At 43.8% G+C, this 24,274-nt stretch overlaps 1 protein-coding gene across 2 annotated transcripts in view; it reads right to left on the bottom strand.

The window, feature by feature from the left end:
• Window positions 1–24,274, bottom strand: part of fam20cb (FAM20C golgi associated secretory pathway kinase b) — an 82,674-nt gene that overhangs the window by 57,070 nt on the left and 1,330 nt on the right. For both annotated transcript variants that reach the window (XR_013934905.1, XM_080456192.1), the window contains exons 1-3: window positions 24,152–24,274; window positions 23,147–23,322; window positions 17,005–17,083 (exon numbers count right to left, since the gene is read on the bottom strand). The exon at window positions 24,152–24,274 is cut by the window's right edge and continues 1,330 nt beyond it. Coding sequence is in view for 1 of the 2 variants with exons in the window: in XM_080456192.1 (XP_080312318.1) it covers window positions 17,005–17,083; window positions 23,147–23,322; window positions 24,152–24,274 (378 nt within the window). In the remaining variant the exon portion in view is untranslated. The remainder of the gene's footprint in view (window positions 1–17,004; window positions 17,084–23,146; window positions 23,323–24,151) is intronic.

The raw sequence follows: 24,274 nt of genomic DNA, 5'->3' as shown, positions 1-24,274 counted from the left end.
CTCACGCCAACATAAATAATCCTTCTGATAGAAGAGCAGAGGACCTTATATAGGGGCTGTACAGGCAAAAAGGAAAAAGAATGCACATGAAAGTATCCTACAATACACATATTACACGCACACGCACGCACGCACGTGCGCGCGCGCGCGCACACACACATAAGAGGGCCAATAAGAAGTAGGCCATTCTATCTAGGGCTATTATGCCATTTAAGAAGAGATGCAATCAAAGTAGAACAAATGATAGGTTCTGGTCACTCTGAGGGCGAGCGCTGTCATGAAGGACTGTGGTAAAACGTGGGCTCCTTCACTGTATGAAGCACATCCTGTCCAATGAATCCATTGTGTTTCATGCGAGGAGGTGTCTGAGGAAAACAATTCATGTCGAGACATGGGTGTTGTGGGAGGCTTAGAGAGAAAAAAAAAGAATCCGAGGGAGCGGTTACATCACTTGTTATGACTACTTGTCGTCCTTCCCTCGCTCTGGAGAGGAGAGGAACGAGCGGAGAGAGGAATGAAAGGTCAAGGGAGAGAGAGCGAGGGAAAAAGTGAATGAAAGTGAGGTGGGTGGACATACAGTACAGTACAGTACCGTAGACAGAGTCGTCAGACTTGCTGACAGAGTCGGCAGTTTGAACGGCTACCGTTCCGCCATGAAAACCCCAAGTTCCCCTTCTGCCATTTAGCTAATTAACATATTATTAACATATGCAAAACGAACAACACCCCTCCAAAAAAAAAAAAACGCATGCCCAAATTCTGCCCTTCGGAGTGTTGTCGGTCTCCAGGGGGAGATGAGAAAAAAATCCTAATTAGGCCAACTGTCCATCTGCTGAGAGAGGGGGGGGGGGTGTAATGGGAGGCAAGGTGAAGAAATAAGATAAAAGCCTTATTAAAAAAAAGAGCGAAAAACAGAGACGAAAACGTGACACCCCGAAGGCCTTTCTAGTGCTATAATTAAACCTGACAATCAGGAATGTGGAATGTCGGAGAGAGCGATGGCTCGAACACGTTTTTTTTTCACCTACTGCTTCATTATGGACCTAATGAGCCCCTCGAGGTGTTTTCCCTGACACTAACTACAGCTTATAAAACGGATCAGATTCCTCTACCACCGGGGAGACGGTGTGCGAAGAAGAAGCGCTCGTGGGAACTTTAATGGCCGCTGGAGGTGAAGAAGACAGAAAGACGGGGAGAAAGGAGATGATCAGAGCGAAAGACCTCGAGTGCGCCGCCCCCAATGTACAGTCAAATGGCAGAGGCTTCTGTTGAAGAACAAAGTGAGCCGTCTCGACTCTTGGGGGGGGGAAGGGGGGGGGGGTCGGGGTCGACAGTACACAATTCAGTGTGCCATAGAGCGAGGGCACTCTTGTTTCTCAAGGCCACCTTAATTCTTTAAAGATAACTGCATTTAACTGGACTGAACTAAAGTGATGTTACTCTAATGGCCGATACGCTCAGGGGAAATGGGCCTCTCTCTCTGCCCCATGTACAAGAATATGAACTGCAGTGTAGAGGGTTTTTCAGTCTCGGGGATGATGGGGTTGCAGAAGCTTCAGCATGAGAAGGAAGGTGGTGATACTTCCACACAGAACAGAACATCTGACGATATACGTAATGGAGCCCCACATGATGAGATCTTCTCGTCCTCATTAAACATGGAAGAAAGATGTCGTCCCAGCCGGAGTATACACTCACAATACCTCCGATATCAGCAGCATCAAGACCTGTAGGCCTGGTACAGTCTGTGCTGCCTGTTTCCCTATTTGGTACAGACACAATCTCTTATGAAACTGCAGGACAAAATGTGAACAGTTTTTCACATTTTCTCGTTCTGCTGAAATTGGTGGCGGACTGCAAGCACCATAAACCATTCACCGTTCTTACATTGACCAATAAGCAATGAAAACATTATTAACTCTTTAAGACCTGGAACGCATCTGTGTGCCATTTTTTGGTTTCTTTGGCTATTCAAAAATAGCAGATATACAAGCTTGTAGATCTGCTATTTTTGAAAAATCATGAAAAGTTGTGCAAATATTTTTATTTTTTATTTATTTTTGACATAACTCAAATCTTTGCTTCTGGGGGTTCCTGGAACTAAATATTTTACAAATGTTTGCTTTAAAAAATATATGATCCAAGATTTTGCCACGAATTTTCAAGATTTTTCAAACAGCAGATCTACAAGCTCATAGCGCGGCACTCGGTGCCGCGCTATGAGCTTGTATATCTACTATTTTTGAATAGCCAAAGAAATCTGGAAATGCCACACAGATGCGTTCTAATGGGTCTTAATGGGTTAAGCTGCCAGATTCTGTTATGGCCTCTGACGTGATGCTCAAGGCGTGTCATGGCTTTGGCCACAAATGAGCATGGTTGCCGAGGATGAGGAGCCAGACCAGACAAATCAATGCCTGATGTCCATCTCAGACGAAGGAGGCATCAAGATGCGTTACATTCAGTACTGATGCGGTAATGGCACGCTCTGAGTGACAGCTCCTTCAAAGCAAAGAGACAAGATGACAGATGCTATCATCTTCTCGCACTCACAACAATACAGACGGCTCTCTCTCTCAGGAGCCACAGCGAGTCGGATGATGAGGTGTGTGTGAGTACGTGTGTGTGTGTGTGTGTGTGTGTGTTCCTGACACACAGTATAGAGATGTCAAATTGGGGACAGAATTGGTGTCCCCCTGATTCAATTTAGCTGACGTTTCATATGGTTGGGGTTGGGGCAGTGTTGATTTCGTCGACTAAAACCATGACGAAAAATGTTCGTCGACCACCTTTTTCTCACTGACAAAAACGAAATAAAAAATAAGCTATGATGACTAAAACTAAGACTAAATATATTGACAATTTCGTCAACAAATAAAAACTAGATTAAAATGTTAGTGAGGGACGAGTGGAGAAGAGATCCAGTAGAACTAAAAGACAAGTCATTTTACGTTTGGTTGGGCTCGGGTGTTGCGCTCTGAAAATAGCAGATCTACAAGCTCACAACGCGTCGCGCTGCGACGCGTTGTGAGCTTGTAGATCGTCTATTTTCAGCATGCAACCAAGTGTAAAATCAGCCATTATGACGCCATCAAGGCACCGCCAAAATACATTTCAGTCGACCAAATCAACTGTAGATTTAGTCCACTATAATCTTATGATATTCAGTCGACAAAAACTAGACAAAAACTAAAACCTTTCAGATGACTAAAATTCACTAAAACTAAATAAAAAATGTTCTGTCGAAATCGAAACTGGGTTGGGGTTGGGGTTAGGGTGTGTTTGTGCCTTCTGAAGGAGCTATCAAGTTTGTTTGTTTTTTCTCAAGGAATGTTTATCAGGGAATAAATTGTGGCAATGATGATTATGATGATGATGATGATGGGTCTGGAACCCAATTCTGCCCTGAGGAATACACTGTAATGTCACAGCAACATAGACATTAATTGTGTGTGTGTGTGTGTGTGTGTGCGTGTGCGTGTGCGTGTGCGTGTGCGTGTGCGTGTGCGTGTGCGTGTGCGTGTGTGTGTGTGTGTGTGTGTGTGCGTGCGTGCGTGCGTGCGTGCGTGTGTGTGTGTGCAGGCGTGTGTGTACAGTATCTTTAGAGGAATTTTGCAAGGGCTTTGATATGCAGATGCAGGACGCTGGCCTGTCATCCCTGTTGGCTGCAACACTGCGTTATCATCCATACAGCAGAGCTGATAACATTCACCTGAAGGGGGAGAGTTGACTGATAATATCATAAAGACATCCTATGCTCCTCCTGGAAGGCTCGAGGACGTTCTTCTGCATGCGACTCACGACATCTCTTACCAAATCACCACTGAATAGTATGACACGCGCATGCATGCACGTGCACACACGTGCTTTAAAAGTGTGCACGTGGCTTGCAAGGAGATGCACGCACAAACAAACCTCGAGGAGTGGCTGCCTCCCATCTCCTGGGTGGCTGATAATATTATGACAGTCCTCTCTATGCCCTGCTTTCAGGGGGTGGCAGTGGCACGCACCCGTGCGCACGCATGCACGCACACACACACACATTTGAGGTGACAGGGAGTGTCAGGAAAGAGGAAGTTGCAGCACCAGTGGATGCCAGTATTGGTTACGTTTGTATACTCTCTGGGTTACAAATGAATAAATTAACACTGAGAAAACCAAAGAGAATACTGTAATAAAATTGAAGGGAAAATTGTGATCGTCAACATCTAACTTAGACAACAACAACAACGGTGATTCACGCTGGCAACTATGTTGCATTGAATTACGGAGAAAAACAAACAATGCGTTAGTTCCTTCTAGTGTCCACATTAAACATATCAGCATCTCTGTATCACTGATGAATAAGGATGCCTTTATGCCCACAGTGCATTAAGAGATTATTATAGTATGCTACAGGCTCATATTTCTTCCACAGAACCCGCGCGCACACACCACACACACACGCCACACGCCACACACACACACACACACACACACACACACACACACACACACACACACACACACACACACACACACGCACGCGCCTACTTACGTAAGCCCTTGCCTTTGAGATAGCATGTGCCTCTATAAGATAGTGGACCATAGGCATGTACTGACTTACTGCCCATTACCAGCACAGCTTTAGGCCCATATTAAGAGATTAGCATCACAGCGGGCTCCCTTCTAAGCCTTATTTTTATTTACTTTTTTTCTCTATAGCACCCCGCCATTAAGTTAATAACGGTTGTATACATACTGCACTCAGGTCAACAGCTTCATACAGCAGAAACATAGCAGTGCAAAGATCTATATGACATTTTGGACAGTAAACAATATCTCAGGGGCACCCATAGTCAGTAGGAGTTCACAAGTACTTTATTTTTAATATTTGTATTGATATAATTTAGCTAACACTGTTTCTTTCATGGCAAGTTGAGATGGGAAAAATGTTTTTGGCATTGTTCCTTCTGCTACAGTACATCTACTAGTTTGTTTTTAATGAAGTAAATGTCATTTCTCGGCAGCGTGTTAATACATCCTGCAACCAATAACTTCCACTGATACTGTACCACAATAATAAGTGTGTTCCAGACTACCCAAAATTCATCAGAAATGTAATTCTTCAAAAACACATCTCATCCTCATCCACAGAACTGCAACTATGATGCAGGCAAAGAGTTTGAAAGGATGCTCAGACGTGTTTCTCTTTCATGCCTGCAATCATCTTGTCCAACAGAGTAGGTGCCATCATATCTTTATAGCTTTTAGCATCACATTGGTCTTCCTTTGTTGTTTTCCAACAGTCCTGAAGCTCCCTGGGTGCCTTAAAACATCAAACCATCTGTGATATTCTGTTCGTAGATGGCATAAACTGAGCGACTAGTCTAGCAGGGGTCCCCTAACGTTTCCAAGCCAATGGCTCCCAAATAGTCATAGCCTCTGGCCTTTTCCGGAATGGTAAAAAGAAAAACATAAAGCCTACAAGCTTTTTACAATAATGACAAGCCCAAAATATGGACGCCAGAAAGTGGTTAAACTGGCCTAATAATCTTGAAAAAAAGAAAGAAAAGGTTTTCTGGCCAGGGCCGTAGCGTGGCGGTCCAGGCACCCTAGGCTGCAATACCAGCCTGACGGTGTGTCGCGAGTTCGACTCCCGTTCCCGACAACCTTTGCTGCGTGTCACCCCCCCATCTCTCTCCCCGTTTCCTGTCAGCCTCCCTATCCCTCTCTAATAAAGGCATAAAAAGCCCAAAAAATCATCTTAAAAAAAAAAAAAAAAAGTTTTCTGTTTTTTCTTTTTGCATTTCTCCTCACCCAAAAAACTGCATAACGGCAAATCAGAATTGCTTTCTATTCAGTAACTGTTCTGCAAGTCAAGTTTTTTTTTATCTAGTTTAAAACGTTAGGCTACAGATGAGCAGATTCACATGTGGAATACACACATACTTATTGCCAACTCCTCATCTTCACTCTTTAAAGTTCACTAACTTTAAACATAGACCGAGGGCCAGCCTGATGAATCAAGCCTCTCCACTTGCTTCTACCATATAACGTAGCTTTCTGCATGCATACACACCCAAACACACTAACACACATGTGCAGACACGTGCACACACACGCACACTCAATACACAGACACTCGCACCCACACATTCAATGCACACAAGGTGTTTGTTGTTTGTCGTGTTTTATGTTTGATTTAACTTGATTATTACTGTATGTTCAACTACTTGTTTATTATGTTTAGGTGAGAATCCTTTATAAGCCCTTTATGGGTTTCTTTTCTCACCTGCACTTATTTCTGCGTTGTTTTAATGTTTAATTTGTACAGTTTTTTATTGTATAAATATAATAAATAAATAAATAAAAAATCTAATCACATACAGTTTGTCAATGTTTTATCATAAAAAATACTGTCAAAGTAAAATGTATTTTTTCCCATTTCCTACGTTCTCTCACGTGCCACCTGTAGTACAGTACCCTCTCACACACTAACCGTACCCCTAGGGGTACACGTTGTACCCCCATTTGAGAGACAGTGGTTGTACAGTACGATGCCAGCAGTACGCGCCACAGAGAGACAGCGGTATAAAGGGGTCAGGATGACGGTGCCTTGGGGGCTCAAACATGACCATGTGCATCAGCGCGGCTCGCTGCACACTGAAAAACATGTGTTGGACCACTGATGCCCTTCATGTACTGTATACGGTGTGACTGTCAAAGGATGGTGTGGGGGCGTACTGTATGTGTGTGTGTGTGCAATGCATGCCTTTATGCTATGTGTGTGTGCCTGTGTCTGTGTGCGTGCGTGCGCGTGTGCGCGTGTGTGTGTACGCGTGCGTGCGTGCCCGTGCGTACAATTCAACATCTACATGCATGGCTGTGTGCACATACAATACACCCCCATTTTCTTTTTTCTAATTTAGCCTCTAACAACATTGTTTTAAATTAATTAATGTTTCTCTACAAACTCCACTGAATCGAACAATACCCCGAGGAGGCAATTATTACACGAAGAGAAATGGTCCAAATCTTAAGAGGGAATTTGGCGGCCAGCACCGGGTCTAAAGTGCTGCGGCTGAATCATATGATCTTCACCGCGCCTTTAACGACTGATCAATTATTCACATGTTCCCTCTGCTAATAAATGAACAGAGTCACGCGACCGAACAGAGACCTTCATTCACTGTGATTGCAGTGTTGCACCACGTACTAATAATATAATATTCTGAAAACAATATTCTGGGGGCAAAGCGGTAAATGAGCGGTTAGCAGGGTGCCGACCACATAACCCATTAAGACCTGAGGCAGATTCTACAAAATCAGTATTCTAAATCGGTTGTTCTCACACTTTCAAGATTTTTCCAAAAATGTTCAAAAATAGCAGAAGTACAAGCTCGCAGTGCGGCGCGAAGTGACACGCTGTGAGCTTGTAGATCTGCTATTTTTGAATGGGCAACGCAAAATGACACCGACATGCTTTCCCGGTTTTAATGGGATAAACACAACGTCCACGGATCGATTCCGGCTGGAAACCGGTGCTACATCTCAGTCAATTCCCGTCTCCCAACACTGCCCTGTCTAAATAAAGCAAGACTGCCTGAGAAAAAAATACATCTTTATGAAAACAACAATATTCCTGTCTTTATTTGATGTTGCACATGTATGCAACATATCCCATTCATATACATCCAGATAACTTGATACGATAATACGATAGTATTAACCAATATACTGATGTGTGTATTCTCTCTACTGTTGGATTCTGTGAACGGCAAAGCTCTGTTTCCATGGTAAAATTTAGAAAATTCTGTTTTGAACGTCATGGAGATATGTTTGCAATCAGGATATGAATGAAAAAATATACAGTAAATATAAACCTTAAGCTTAAGCCCTACTGCATGTATAAACCGTTTTACTGGGAAACAAGCTCGTATCCACAACAATCTATTCATGGCACCGTCCGCACGCCTCGGGAATTTCATTGATCCTAACAAAATACAGTAATGTATGCTATGAGCGCTGGGATTGATAACTTGGAATGCAACGCACTACAGAATATACCCAATTATTCTTGAGGTAACACAGAAATGGCTCGCGTCAGGGCTGAGTGTAACTACGTTCGGCAACATCGCCATGTGCCACAAATGCACAGTGTGTTATTCCACTTACCTGAAGCCGATTCTACAGTTCAAATGTCTCCTAAATCCCAACAGTATTCTGAAAAAACGTATGTTTCTATATGAGTGGGGCTCAATCTGTTACCGCCGACCCCCATCTCAAAATATTTTGTTCCAGGGACCCCCAGAAGCAAAGATTTGAGTTAAAAATGTTCACTTTAAAAAATATATATATTCAAAGATTTGCACACATTTTCACTATTTTTCAAAAATAGCAGATCTACAAGCTCGTAGCGCGGCACGCCAAAGTGTAAAATAAAGCTTTTTTAGCTCAAATCTCAAAAGTGACACAGATGCGTTCCAGATATTTATTGGTTTTGGTTTGAGGGGTACTTTGCAACAGTACTGCCCCCCCGAGCCCCCCCACTCTTGTCGTTGCATTTTGCACTGTGCCCGACTGCCTGTGTTCCCTCTATTTCCAAGCGGGCCTGCAGTGCACTCATCATATGTGCTCTGAATGACTTGTCCCGGAGCCATTCACATCTTTTATTTCCTGACTCAAAGTCAGAGCGCAGGCACGGAGGACCTTGTGAATACAATATCACACAATAAACAGGGCACAACAACAACAACAGAAGTGTGCGGCCATGAGCGCAATTACACACATGTACATCCACACACACACACACACACAGTTCACAAGTACTTTATTTGTAATATTTGTATCGGTATAATTTAGCTAACACTATTTATTTCATGGCAAGTTGAGATGGGGAAAATGTTTTTGGCATTGTTCCTTCTGCTACAGTACATCTACTAGTTCATGTTTAATGAAGTAAATGTCATTTCTCAGCAGTGTGTTAATACATCCTGCAACCAATAACTTTCACTGATACTGTACCAAATACACACAATAAGTGAGTTCCTGACTACCCAAAATTCATCAGAAATGGAATTCTTCAAAAACACATCTCATCCTCATCCACAGAACTGCAACTATGATGCAAGCAAAGAGTTTGAAAGGACGCTAAGACGTGTTTTACTTTCATGCCTACAATCATCTTGTCCGACAGAGTAGGTGCCATCATATCTTTATAGCTTTTAGCATCACATTGGTCGGGAAGAGATCCAGTAGAACTAACATTTTATGTTTGGTTGCGCTCGGGTATTGCGCTCTGAAAATAGCAGATCTACAAGCTCACAACGTGTCTCGCTGCGACGCGTTGTGAGCTTGTAGATCAGCTACGCACACGCACACGCACACGCACACGCACACGCACACGCACACGCACACGCACACGCACACGCACACGCACACACACACACACACACATCTGCAGATACATGCATGCGCAAACAGACTGCTTGTGCCCCCATACATGTACAAAAATAACACAAATACAGTACACACGCATATGATCAACAAACACACACACACACACACACACACACACACACACACACACACACACACAAACAACAACACATCCAAAATACACACATAAGAGGAACAATGGGTAATGGAGAGAGAGCAAGAGAGCAAGGTTGTCAATGTCCACCGAGAAGTTATATTTGTGTTTGACATCCTCATCTCCCTGAGCTTTGACAACAGACGAGCTAGGCCCGCAGACAATCGTTGCCATTGTACTCCTCTTTTCATCTATTTCCCTTTTGTTCCATCTCTCTACCATTCGGGGACAATCCGTGCCGCCATAAGCAAAGATAATAGGATTGTTTTTTTTTGTTCATGCGTGCCCTGCCCTTTTCACACAAAGTTTCCTTTACTCTCATTCCCATCACCACCTCCCAGGACTGATGTGTGTGAGCATAAAAGGCAAATGATGGAACGGCGGGGGCAGCTGTAATGCTGCAAATTTACCCCATTAAAATTTTCATGTTTAATGCGAGGCGTGTTTTCCTCGGGGCTGTTATTTGCGCAGCTGTCACCGCATTATCGACACAAACGAGGCGACATTATTTGCCCGCGTTCGTCTCTCGGCGCCCAGATGTGTCAATCAACCCCAGTACTCAAGGGACCCCCCCCCCCCCCCCCCAACTCAGCGTTGGGCCCGGATATAGATTTTGTTCAGCAGACAGAGAGAGAGAAGAAGAAGGAGAGGGAGGAGGAGGAGACAATAACAGATAGACTCACACAGGGGCACATTTTGGATTGATGTTCCTGTGTGACTCAGCCATCGGCCCCCCCACTCTGATTGACAAGCAATACAATTAGGAAGGAGCGGAGAGAGAGAGGAAACAGGAAGCTTGTTATATCGCTCATCACTCCCGATCCCTCCCAGACCACCCTCTCTCTGGTCTCCTCCACTCATCAGCTTAACCCATTAAGACCTGAAGCCGATTCTACAAAATAATGTCTTCTAAATCCCAACAGTATTCTGAAAAAAACGTATGTTTCTATATCAGTGGTGCTCAAACTTTTTCATGTCAAGGACCCCCAAAATGATATGTGTTTGGCCACGGACCCCCATCAAAAAATATGTTGTTCCAGGGACCCCCCCAGGAGCAAAGATTTGAGTTACAAATATTCGCTTTAAAAAATATATATTCAAAGATTTGCGCATATTTTCACAATTTTTCTAAAATAGCCAAAGTGTAAAATAATGCTTTTTTAGCTCAAATCAAAAAGTGACACAGATGCATTCCAGGTCTTAATGGGCTAATGGCTTCTCTCTCCGTGTGCTTCCAGACTAATTTCAATGCACATACAGTATGACGTTCACACCGATACAAGGCCAGGATAATGACACCAGACAGACAGGCAGATGTGCAACAGAAAAACAAACGGACAAAGAGACAAGAGGGAGGAAGGGAAAAGGGTGAGGGAGAGAGTGAAAGAAGAAAAAAAAGAGACTGACTTAAGAAAGTGAGACAGACATACAAACTGGGACAGCAAAACAGGCAGCATTTCAGTCAGCACTGACTGCGCTGTTATACCCAAACCAAGATACCCAGGTTCAAAGCCAAGCTGTGAACTTCAAAAATATATACTAAGTATATCTGCGACACAAAAATGTTCAGTGCAAGTGCCAAGATAATATATGGCTGTGACTGTGAGTCACCAAAAAGCATTTTCTTACAGTACGTGTGGAGGAACCTCTTGGTTTTTACCTCTATATCAATTAAAATGCGGCTAAACTATCATCTGAAGATACAATTGGAACTCTACATAAGGTGCACGCTTCCACCCAATTAACCCATTAAGACCGGGAACGCATCTGTGTGTCATTTTTAGATTTCTTTGGGTGCGCGGCACTGGGTGCCGCGAGTGCCGCGCTATGAGCTTGTAGATCTGCTATTTTGAAGAAAAGAAAAAAAAATGTGTGCAAATCTTTGAATATATATATATATATATATATACATTTTGTACTAATATTTGCTTCTGGGGGTCCCTGGAACAACATATTTTGCGATGGAGGGGGTTCACGGACAAATACATCAACCAATGATATTATAGTGACATCATTTACCTGTTATTTTCAAACTGTTAGGATTCAGAAGCAAAGATTTGAGTTAAAAATGTTCACTTTAAAAATATATATATATTCGAAGATTTGCACACATTTTTACGATTTTTCAAAAAATAGCAGATCTACAAGCTCATAAAAGCTTGTAGATCTGCTATTTTTGAATAGCCCAACTAAATCTAAAAATGACACGTGGTCTGAATGGGTTTAAGAGCTTAAGATTTGAGGTGAATATTTTTCTACCCATGATGATTCAAAGCAGAGATTCCGACCACAGTACCAGACAACAAAGGCCCAATTTCAGAACTCAAACCTTAAGCAATAGGGCGAGGGGGCAGCGGAGATGACGAAGGAAAAGGTTATAGGCTGAGTCACCTATAAACCTCGTCCAAATTGAACGGCACTTGTTGTGACGGGTAGGCTAAACTGTAGCGCTGTTTTGGTCTCTCTATATCCACACAAGGGGTTGAGGGTGTAAGCTTGTATTTTCTGAAAGTGTTACCTCATAAAAGGTTATCCGGTCTCATAAAGCCCCCGTCTTTATACCAAGACAGGGCTCAGCTGGAAAAAGGCTTGTGTTAAGAGTAGGTTTAAAGGACCATACCGGTGGTCTGGCATGTTTAGCAGCACATTCACTGTGACTCACAACGTACTCAACATTACAGGCGACTATTTTCCAAAGCATGCAGTGTGGTTTGTTTGATTTTCGAGGAAGCCATTGGAATCAATTCATTTCAGTACGGTATGATAATCAACTCGCAGAGACTTGAAACTTGTTAATCCAACATGTTTAATGTCATCGCATGGTTGTATTTTGGTAACGTTACATTATCTTAGCATTCTAAATATATTTCAAAGTGCCGATTGATTTGAAACGTGTGGTAAAAACAGAACAAATAAGAACCTCCATGATTATAACATCGACTCAATTATACAAGTTAGTTCTGTAATGTCATAAAGACGTTGGTATTTTTTTTTTACATGCGCATAATCTAACAAAGGCATTAACAGGAAAGTGCAACAGAGATTCTCAAAGTGGCGTCCAGGGACCCCCAGGGGTTCTTGAGGGGCTTCCAGGGGGTCCCCAGCAAAATGAGGTATAGCTGAAACATTTCAGCTCCAATTAAAATTTTCAGCTATTCAAAATTAGCCGATCTACAAGGATCGACTAATTTCGAAAAATGTTGACACAAAAATGTTTTGATACACGTTGACAAATCTTCTCTGGCACAAAATCTCTTCACATGGGGGTCCGTACGCCAAAATACACATCAAATTGGAGGTCTGTGACACGAAAGTGTTTGAGAACTGCTGATGTACGACATACTGTATGGCCAAAGCTGTTGTATTGCTGCTGATATGGTCCTTTAAATGCACATCCCATTTGTCCTATATGCTGTACACAGCTTTGTGAATAATTCATTCATTCATAATTCAACAACTTATGAACATAGATTTCCACCAGCCCCTTGCTACTGTGCCAAATAATAAACCCAATGTCTGACCGTGCTCTTCATACAGCATGTAGTGTACTGTCGATGACTGACAGACAGGATCAGTAACATACAGCCCCCACCACTCTAAAAGCACAAACCTGCCCACAGACAGTGAACAGGACCCACTGACCAGAGACTGTCATCATCACTTCTCTCTCTTCTCCCTCTCGCTCTCTCTCTCTCTCCACAAAAGAAAAGCGAGGAGTGGAGAAGAGAAGAGGAGAGGAGAGGCAGGATAGCCAAAAGGATCAATACGGCCCACTGCCTGCTATTGGATTTCTGCAGCTGTGCCATTCAGCAAAAAGAGTGAGAAACACACAGAGAGGAGAGAGAGAAAGTGTCAAACTCAGAGAAAAAGAGAGTAGAAATAGTGATAGCGAGACAGCCGGAGAGAGAGAGGGGAAAGTGTGAGACTGTGATGGAGAAAGAGAGAGAAGATAAAGGAAGCGAGACGGATGGGGGGAGGGTTGCCAGATCTGCCTATTATAATTTCCCCACAAGATTTTATTTGAAAATAGCCGATCTACAAGCTCACAACGCGTCGCATCGCGACGCGTTGTGAGCTTGTAGATCTGCTATTTTCAAATAGCTGATGTATATGTTAAAAGTGCTCATGTGGCCCAAAGTCGCTTCTTTTGGGCTGGTTTTCCTAGACCTGGTTGCTTGTTTCTCTCACAGAATCTGGCAACACGGGATGGGGGGGGGCGGGGGAAAGAGCAACTGAAGGGAAACAGGTTTCTTTCTATGGAGGTGGCCGTGTGTTACACGGCCGATGGTTATACTCTATACATGCCCCCCACCCTGCACTGACTGCCTTCCTGCCCCCCCTGTCCGTCCGCCTGCCTGATTGCCTGGTACGCATTTTGTGTTAAGAGTTTGAGAGGAGCAAGCGCATGAGAGGAGCACACAGCCGGAGAAGTGTTTGATCTCCCCGGCCCCCTGCCTCTTTGATGCACCAAGTGGAAACACACTGCAGACTGGAGGAACGGAGAGAGGGTAGATAATGTGTGATGTTAAAGCGTGTGTGTGTGTGCATGCGTGTGTGTGTGTGCATCTGGACTCAGCTACGGAATTAATTAATATGAAGTGTGCGACGATGACTATGCAAATCCGTCAAGACTTTGCCTGCAGTCCACACACTGAGAATATTGTACATACATCCCCAGCATGGGATGGGTAAAATGTTAAGGGTATCCAGACATGAAGGCTCACAAAATCCTTCCTGAACTTCCCCCCGCATGAGGATTAATGGAACATCTGAGCCGCGAAAGCCTCATGTCCAGCTATGTCACAGTGGGGTTTTCCACACATTATGACATTTTAAGGTTCACTCTGGGGTCCGACATAGCGGTCTGAATGCTAAGATAATCCAGTATTCGGACGTGCAGCGCCGACCTTCAGTATCCTACAGTTTCTTCTCTTCTTGCATGGTGGTCTCCATGTCTTCACCTCATCTCTAAACGTCTCTCTTCTTTAGTCGTTGCACCTCACCTCTCTCCTCTCTAATTTCCTGTTAGGGTCCATTTGGTTCCATTTGTACACTCTAGTTACAGACCCATAAGGGTCCATTTGGTTCCTAACTATGCATCATTTGGCTGGGGACCCCCTTGGAACTCCCTCAAGGACCCCTGGGGGTCCCCCCGGACCCCACTTTGAGAACCAATGCTCTAGTCTACACAAATACCACAATACCACATGTGGAAAAAACCTTACCCTGGGATTAGAAAAAAACTCCCAGCCTCGTGCAATTAGGAAATTAGCAGCAGTCGATACTGAGACTTTGATTGATTCTTTTGCAATTAAGCGTGCGGTCCTCATCCCCAATTCCCCCCCCCCCCCTCCTCTTCACTTTCTCTCTTTTATCCTCCATCCTCTCACCTCTATCTCATCTCCTCATCCTCTCCTCCTCCTATGACCTGTCAGGATGATTTCAGGCCTGTTGTGTCTACCCTGACTTAACACGGCGTGACTGGAGGAGTAATTACGACAGCCTCTGAACAGCGTTTGCCTCCCCCCGTGGTAACCTCGCCGCCTATCATCATCCTAAAGGCTTAACCCTGCTCTCCACGCTCCACACACGTTGGGGGGAGGGACCCAGACAACAACCCTGTGCGGCAGGAAAACCATTAACCCGCAATTAAATTACCCTCAACCCTAACAATGGATGAGTGACATTTAAATCCAACCAATCGAACGGCAGGGGGGATTAGGCACAATGAGCCGCGCGCCTCTCTCGGGGGCGTCTTATCGTCTAAATATGACAACCTGGATAAAAGGCGGCGTCGGTTAGTTGAGTGCTTTAGCCGTATCTACTGGTGAAGCCGATTTTTTTTTTTAACCATTAGTCAGACAGTCAGACTCGTCTTTTGTACGAGGTAAGCCAAGGAGCCCAGGTGTGTTACAGGGCGAAGGAACGTAGCTTAGGGTAGAGCAGAGGGGGGAGCATTGCATTACTTCTGCGGTGGCTTTTCTTTGCATGAGTCACAAATGATACGCCGTGGCTTGTCTAGTTTGAGACACTCATCTTAAAGTGGTCAGACACACTAAAACCTTTTTGTTTTCTTTTAGGCATTAACTGAGATCTAGGTGTTGTTTGAGGTAGCAGGCAATAGTACTAGTCATTATATCAAACAATAAATGCACAGGCCCGGGCTTAATGCACAGGCTTTAGGAAAGAAAAGAAAGAAAGACCGGACTATTGCAGTAACGGCGGCGAAATACTATCCAGGGGCCGCCGAAATTGAGCTACATCGGCAACAACAAATCAGTCCTGGGGGGGGGGGGGGGGGGGCACCGAACCTGGTTGTAGGAAGCAAGGGTACCACAAAGGGTTAATCCGGCCCTGAAGTGCCTCTATCGAACTGACAGTGACTCAGAAGGTACAGCAGCCGTCTAGGAACCGGAAGATAGCTACTAATAGTTTGGATGCAGAGCTCCCCCTCCCTCTCCACTGCAGCTCTATATCATTGCATTACTACTGGGGGGGGGTTGGGTGATATGATGAATTTACCAATACGATAGACTGAACATGTTTAACACATGTTTTAATCTCAAAACAGACAACTAAAACATTCGTACCGGTAATTTCATTTTTCACCAAAGTCATGTCCATGCACTCACCCTTTAACTTGTGTGTGGTTCACTGACAATGAAAAAACATTTATGGACATAAAACATGGTGGTACCTTGTTGAATTGTGTAAATATGGCTTGTGTAAAAATCAAAGGCGTCTTTTCGAGGCATGTTTGCTCCATTAATACCCGAGATAACATGTCATATCACTCGGCTTTACTCTGTTTTCAGTGTGAGGTGAAGTTAACCTTGGATGGCAGAGCCGACGGACTTGCATTTGACATAACAGGAGAGGAGATTAGTGTGTATAGAGGAGAAAGGGCATGTGATAATGACCGGGGAGGAGAGCGGGTAAGAAAATAGGTTTTGAGGAATAGTATGGAAATCAATCAAATAAAACTAAATGAACATAAAAACTACTATTGTGGAGGAGTAGAAGAGAACAGAATATGTCTCTTCTCAAACATGAATCATGAATCAATCCTAAATCTGCTTCAATATGACACAACGTCCGAATTGCCATTTGGCACTGCACACCTGGGGTCATATGAGACACACACGCAACGTTTGAGACTGTTCAGTCCGGCGCTTTTCGAGTTACACCGACCACAATGTGACACATACACAGAAATGTGGTAAATTGTAGTATTGATAGATATTTCAAAAAATATAAAATATTGTTTTGGGGAAAGAAATATCTAATAATACTTCATTGGCCTACTGGCAGCCTACACAAGAAATGTGGCGCTGAATAGTCTTAAATAATAAGACTTTAAAAAGTCATAGCTCAGCAGGGGCACTGTAATATTCACCACAAAATTCTTATTCAAAGGGACAACAACTTACTTCATAGGTTTGAACAGAGCCTGTCCGTAGTTCTGGAAGGTCAGAATTAGCTTCAGCTGGGTGCCTCCAGATTTCATGGCTGTGGGGTTGACAGAGACAACGGTGTGATTAGCAATTGGCTAAAGGCTATGTAGATATTAACCACACCCCTAGTATCCATATTCTGGGCATATAACAGATCGTCACAATATGTTTGCACACAGATGAAAGTTTCCCTCTGCATTTTACCCATCCTAGGAGCAGTGAGCAGCCGTTGGTTGTGGCACTCAGGGAGCAGTTAGGGGTTAAGTGTCTTCAACACATTGCTGAGGCCTGGAATCAAACCTGGGAGCTTTGGCTTCCCAGGCAGGCTGTCTAACCATTCAGCCATGGCCGCCCATATAATACATAGACCCCTAGAGGACCATGGTCAAGGAAGTACAGTATATTGGGTTTAAGTGGTTATGCCTGATTCATAGTTTGGTTGCGCGACACTCGTGTGCAATTAAGTATAACTCAGGCTTTATGCTGTGGTTGGAGGATTGCCCTAATACTGGTATCATGGCGTCAGAGCAGGATTGTTTTGCAACAGATGCCCGTAATGGAATATTTATGGAGTAATGACACACGGTTACAGGAACATGCAACAACACCATATCGCAAAAGCAAGACATGATAAGACTGGAAATCATGTCACAATTAAAGGTTGTGACACTGATACTAACTTCCTAGCAAAACACGGAAATGTCCTCATTTCTGTGCCGTGCACGGTATACAATGGTTCCTGTTTTATAACGGCAAGACGAGTCAACAATGTTCACTGTTTGCAAGTGTGTAATTGTGTGTGTGTGTGTGTGTGTGTGTGTGTGTGTGTGTGTGTGTGTGTGTGTGTGTGTGTGTGTGTGTGTGTATGTGTGTGTGTGTGTGTGTGTGTGTGTGTGTGTGTGTGTGCACGCGGGGGTTAGTTGCGGGGTGGTGTCGTGCACCGAAAAATAGCCGATCTACAAGCTCACAACGCGTCACAAAGCTTGTAGATCTACTATTTTTCTGCTTTAGGTTACGGTTAAAAATGGCAAACAAATTAAACAAATGTCGTTCATAAAACTGTCCTAAAATGTTGATGTCCTCACGTGTATAGCAATACAAATGTGTGTGTGTGTGTGTGTGTGTGTGTGTGTGTGTGTGTGTGTGTGTGTGTGTGTGTGTGTGTGTGTGTGTGTGTGTGTGTGTGTGTGTGTGTGTGTGTGTGTGTGTGTGTGTGTGTGTGTGTGTGTGTGTGTGTGTGTGTACTGTTTGTGCTTTGAAAAGAGAGAGAGAGGCGGTGGATGCTGATGTCACGTTGTTTGTTTGAAGGGAAGGGAGGAGGGTGAGGAGGTGAAGGACAGTCAGTGCTGTTCCACCACTGTTTACTCTCTCTCTCTCTCTCTCTCTCTCTCTCTCTCTCTCTCTCTCTCTCTGTAATCTCTAGGGCAGCTCCCTCTCTCTCTTCCTCTGTTGACCATCTCTCTCTCTACCAATTCTCAGCTTGAACCTAGTCATCGCCTGTCTTGCTCTTTCTCTTGGTTCATACATAATTATGCTCATGTCTGTCCATCCTAGTAAATGAGACTGTATGAGACATCATACTGACTCGTTCTCTCTCTCTTTCTGTTGACATTCTGTTTATCCATCTGTTGTTGTTGTTTTTCTCAGTACAGGGACAGGGACAGGGACAGGGACAGGGACAGGGTCAGGGTCAGGGGCAGGGCCAGGGGCAGGAGCAGGGACAGGGACAGGGGCAGGGGCAGGGGCAGGGGCAGGGGCAGGGGCAGGGGCAGGGGCAGGGGCAGGGGCAGGGGCAGGGGCAGGGGCAGAGGCAGGGGCAGGGGCAGTGACAGTGACAGTGACAGTGGGGTTAACCACTTATACAGTATAGGCCTATTTCATATTTCGGCTATTAAAAAATAACTAATCAACAAGCTCACAGTGCTTTGCATTGCGATGTGCTTTGAGCTTGTAGATCTGCCAAAAAGCTGAAACCTTCTGGGGAAAAAAAGGAAATGATTGTAGATTGTTGAACATTGTCACCTAATGTATAATGACATGCCCAAATAGGCACGCCTGGGTGAAAGTGGTTAAAGGACCACACCACCCATTTTCAGCCTATCTAATCTAATCAATCTGTGTTTCAAACGTTTTTCTTATGAATGCAAAAACAATGGCTTCTAAATCAGCACGCTAACTTTCCAGGAAGAGAAAGGCTATACTTTCTAATAGCTTGGAATCCCCATCGATGACATCATTGGTAAACAGGTTTGTGAACTGTTCATAGCTCACGAATGAGACGCAGAGTAAGTAGGTGGAAATTGTGCCATCTTATAATGACCATTAGTGAGGACCAATTATATGAAGATAAGGTTGAAAATGGGTGAAGTGTTCCTTTAAGCGCTAAAATCTCTCATAGACACACATTGGCAGAAACGACGACGGAGGAGCCAGTGGCCTGACGATCAATTCCACACAGTGTTTTGGTGGCCTTTGGCTGGGGCCACGGCTTCTCTTGTTCTTCAATATATGGCTGCTCCTGATGTTTTTCTCAGAGAAAACATTAGACAGCTCTCAGTATTGATCTAGGGCCTTTTTCTATTTTTACTCAAAGTCAATGATGATGACAAGATAATGGTTTACAGGGGAAGACAAAAAGCGAGTTCAAGGCAAGCTCACGTCACCCACCCGTGGGTGCGTGCGTGTGTGTGTGTGTGTGTGTGTGTGTGTGTGTGTGTGTGTGTGTGTGTGTGTGTGTGTGTGTGTGTGTGTGTGTGCGCGCGCGCGCGCGTGCGTGCGTGCGTGCGTGCGTGTGTGTGTGTGTGTAAAGGATATTGAGGCTGTACGCATTGGTTTGTGATGGCGTCACATTGTATATGTGCATGAATGCCTATATGCACTTGTGAGCGTGATAATTAGTCAAACTAGAGTGTGTCAGGCCAAGAGTCATTGTGTAGAGCTGACAAGTAACACAGCCCATAGTGGTGTCATGTGGCGATCATGCAAATGCAGACACATTCACCATGTCCACCTACATCAACATCAACAGAGCCCTTCACTTACAACTGATTTCCCTATGGAAACGTCAACTGGCTCTTCCCTCTACATACAGTAAGGTTTTGCGGCATTGGCTTTTGCATTGGCAGGGTTAGTGTTGCACTGGGAGTATAGAGGCAAGGAGTGGTCCGATGAGACAATGAAATCGAAACCACATTAAGCAACACAAAGACTGGTTTCGTGAGGATGAAACTGCGACCAAAAACTACAGCATATGACTTTCTTCTGTTACTATTTGTGTCGAATGAGTTACTACTGCTGCTTCCAAACTGTTGGAATAACAAGGACTTGTATTTGTTGTTGCACCAACACCATCATCTGTCCTTTCTGAATACCCGGGAGAGATTGTAACAGATGTGCATTCCATGGATTGAATAATATGCCATTTTTGGTATTCGTCGACGACTGCAAGGTGATTAACCCATTAAGACCTGAAGCCGATTCTGCAAATGTTTTCTAAATCCAAACAGCATTCTGAAAAAACGTATGTTTCTATATCAGTGGTGCTCAAACTTTTTCATGTCAAGGACCCCCAAAATTATATGTATTTGGCCGCCGACCCCTATCTCAAAATATTTTGTTCCAGGGACCCCCAGAAGCAAAGATTTGAGTAAATTTTCTTTGCTTTAAAACAATATATATTCCAAGATTTGCACACATTTTCACAATTTCTCAAAAATAGCAGATCTACAAGCTTGTAGCGCGGCACTCGGTGCCGCGCTATGAGCTTGTAGATCTGCTATTTTTGAATAGCCAAAGTATAAAATGAAAACACATGATTTTACTGTGTGCCTCCTCTGTATGCTATCTCCCTCTTAGATTTCATACTGTTCATTGCAGTAAGAAATAACATAAAATGACAGTGGGCCGCCCTTTCGCTTCCAAAGAATGATATGATCATTAAGAATTATGTAGATCACCTTCATTAATCCCCATGGGGGAAATTATTCTTTTACACACACTTTGAACAGCCAGGGCTTATAAGACATACAAAGTGGAGAGATGGGTGGAGTGATGGGGCTGCCACATGGAGATGCCCCGGAGCAGTTAGGGGTTCGGTTCCTTGCTCAAAGGCACCTATAGCCAATGCCTAGGACAGGATAAACTGACACCTCTCCAGCTACCAGTCCATCCACACTCCATATTGTGGTCTGTGCTGGACCCTCCGGTTCCAAAACCAAGTCCCTATACAGACTGAGCCACTACCGTCCCATGTGGGTCTTGACTGCCCTGCATATCAATCTAGCCTAGGCTGCATAAGTGGGCCGTGCTGTTGGCGATAAACACTGCTTAAAAAGGTTTAGTGTATAATACATCCAAGTCCCTATTCTATCCTTAAACGTAGATAATCACCGACTGCTGCTGGCTTCTATTGGTATTCCACCCCAGGGTTCTGCTATGGCTCTGTAATTACTGGACTAGCATGTATTTAGATGGCCAAGCAAGCAAGCCTGAGAACAGCTTCAACCATCCATCCAGGCCTGAGAGAGACACACACAGAATTTACAGATGGAAATAGAAAGCAGAAACGCACCAGATACAGAGAGAAAACAAAGAAAGAAATTAAGACCTTATTCTGTAATAATTGACAGATCAACACAGATCATATACTTTTCTATACAGAGGTAATCCTAGTCCTCACTAAGTATTTAATCTTAGCTCTAGGGCAATTGCGGTTGTTATTGTTGGGTTTTTCTTTTTTTCATTACTGGCAGATAAACCTGAAATCTGCGACTGCTTCCTTTTAACAGCGAGTGTGAGATGTGCGTCTGAGATTCAAAGAAACACTTTTGGAATGTGGGAATATGGGAGATAATCCAAAAAAATCGAATACTTAATGTTATATTCTACAGAACCTAAGCGTCTTGGTGTGGGCTTTCACCAGCCATGCTGGGTCCAGTGTTGCCAGATTCTGTGAGAGAAACAAGCAACCAGGTCTAGGAAAACCAGCCCAAAAGAAGCGACTATGGGCCACATGAGCACTTTAACATATACATCAGCTATTTGAAAATAGCAGATCTACAAGCTCACAACGCGTCGCGATGCGACGCGTTGTGAGCTTGTAGATCGGCTATTTTCAAATAAAATCTTGCGGGGAAATTATAATAAGCAGATCTGGCAACCCTGGCTGGGTGTCCTCCAAAAGCACCTGTGGCTTTCTTGTAAAATGTCAGGGACTTTTTGTTCAAAGACGAAAAACCTTCCATACGAGTTGGATCCAGTGAGTGAACAGCAGGTGTTTTTCTATTCTCCTCCATTTCGTGGGAGGCCATGAGGGAACTTGCAGCTTATCACCAGTCCCTCATCCAATATTGCAGGCCAGGAGACGGAGTATGTTGATCCCATTCAACATTGATTCAACATCCAGCATGATTCCACCAGCTGTGTGTGTGCGTGTGCGTGTGCGTGTGTGTGTGTGTGTGTGTGTGTGTGTGTGTGTGTGCGTGTGTGTGTGTGTGTGCGTGTGTGCGTGTGTGTGTGTGTGTGTGTGTGTGTGTTATATGCACATGTTTGTTGCTTGTGAGATAAACAGCATGCTTGCCCATCAAACAAGCAGCCTCAATTTGTCGATCCATTTATCAGCCCTCCCTACAGCCTGATATGCCAAATTACCTCCCTTGACAAGAGCCTGAATCTTGCATTAGCAGTAGATTTGTTACTGGATCTTATTGTGACATGTTATAAACAAGACATGTAGTAGGATGTGTCATTTTCATCTGATCGGTTCTCAATGTGAATAGAAAACAACTGTATGACAGCTGCTCTTCTCTCCCAAGAGACTTTCGACACTTCTGAGACAACTTAGATTCGAGTACTTTTCATTATGTAGCCCATACACAATAATGACAACATAATATGCTGTCCATTAGTGTTGCCGTCTTTTTGTGTTTAGAATGCATGCTATATCCCTAACCATAGACACACACAAAATGGCACATCATTTTTAAGAGACTACAATGTGGATGGCCGGTTTAGGATCGAAAACAGGGGAAGGTTTCCACTGAGAAGATAATATGCAGTCAGGTGTTCAGGAGAGGCTTTAAAACAAAAGTATATCTAATGGTAATTTTAAATGACCCACCGACGCTTGTGATTCTCTGGGAGGCCAGGTCCTTGAGCAGAGCATCGATGACCGGGTTGTGTCTGGAGTACAGCTCGTATCGATTAATCCCAATGTGGAAACGGAGCCAGTTGGGGTAAGACTCCGCCGTCAGCTCCCCTGTAGGGCTGAACTCCTCCACGGTGCCTTCACCATGCCTGGTGGTGGTAGCAGGATGGGGGGATGTCAGTCACAAGGGAATAGAAGGAGGTGGATTAAAAGGGTTTCAAACGGATGAGGGTTGCTGCAACGGGTGAATGATGCATGCAATTGTAGGGCGGCTATACAGATGGTGTGTAATAGACATGAGCTGTATGTGCACAGAATAAAACCAACATGTTTTGATGGCTTACCTGGATTGAGTTTTTTTTTTTATAAATATGTTATATTAGCTTATAGCTACATTGAGCTGAGCTACATTGATCAGTTCATTGCCAACAACAAATGTTGCCACAGACTGGTAAAATGGGAAATGTATTATCTTAATTTAGGCTACAGTGTAGCTGGAACATGACAACTGGCAAATGACATTTAGGCCCGTTTATTTTGCAACTTTTGTGTATAAATATATACACATGATGAGTGTGTGCATGTAGATATATACTATGAAATGATATGGTTATAATTTAGTCATAGTAGTTTATAGCCTACTAGGCCATATAAATGTATATTTTGGTAGATATCAAATTATATATAATAACATTATAATAAAGAATCTGTATTTTAAGTAGATTACAATCAACTACGCCTATTCTTTGTATGAAAGGTGTTTATCAAAGTGGATTCTAGGGACTCTCTGGGTTCCCTAGGGTCTAAATTGACCCTTACAAGTCTGTAACTCTGACAGTATACAAATGGAACCAAATGGTTCCATTTGTATACTGTCAGAGTTAAGGGGAGACCTTCAAATGTAAAAGTTTGAGAATCACTGGCCTACAAGTCATATGTGTTTTTTATTAATATTTATGTATTATTATTATTTTTTACCATTCCTGATTATCTGCGGCTTTGGGGTCAAATCTGATGTCCGTGTTGACGTTGAACAGCGTGTCCTCGTCCGTGAGCGACGGCACGGGTCTCATATACAAGGGATGATCGTAGAGAGCCGAC

Source organism: Gymnoscopelus braueri (genome assembly GCF_963280865.1).
Source record: "Gymnoscopelus braueri genome assembly, chromosome: 17".
Classification (NCBI taxonomy): Eukaryota; Metazoa; Chordata; class Actinopteri; order Myctophiformes; family Myctophidae; genus Gymnoscopelus; species Gymnoscopelus braueri.
The sequence above is the reverse complement of the archived record's forward strand: the minus strand, read 5'-3'. Positions and strand labels throughout refer to the sequence as shown.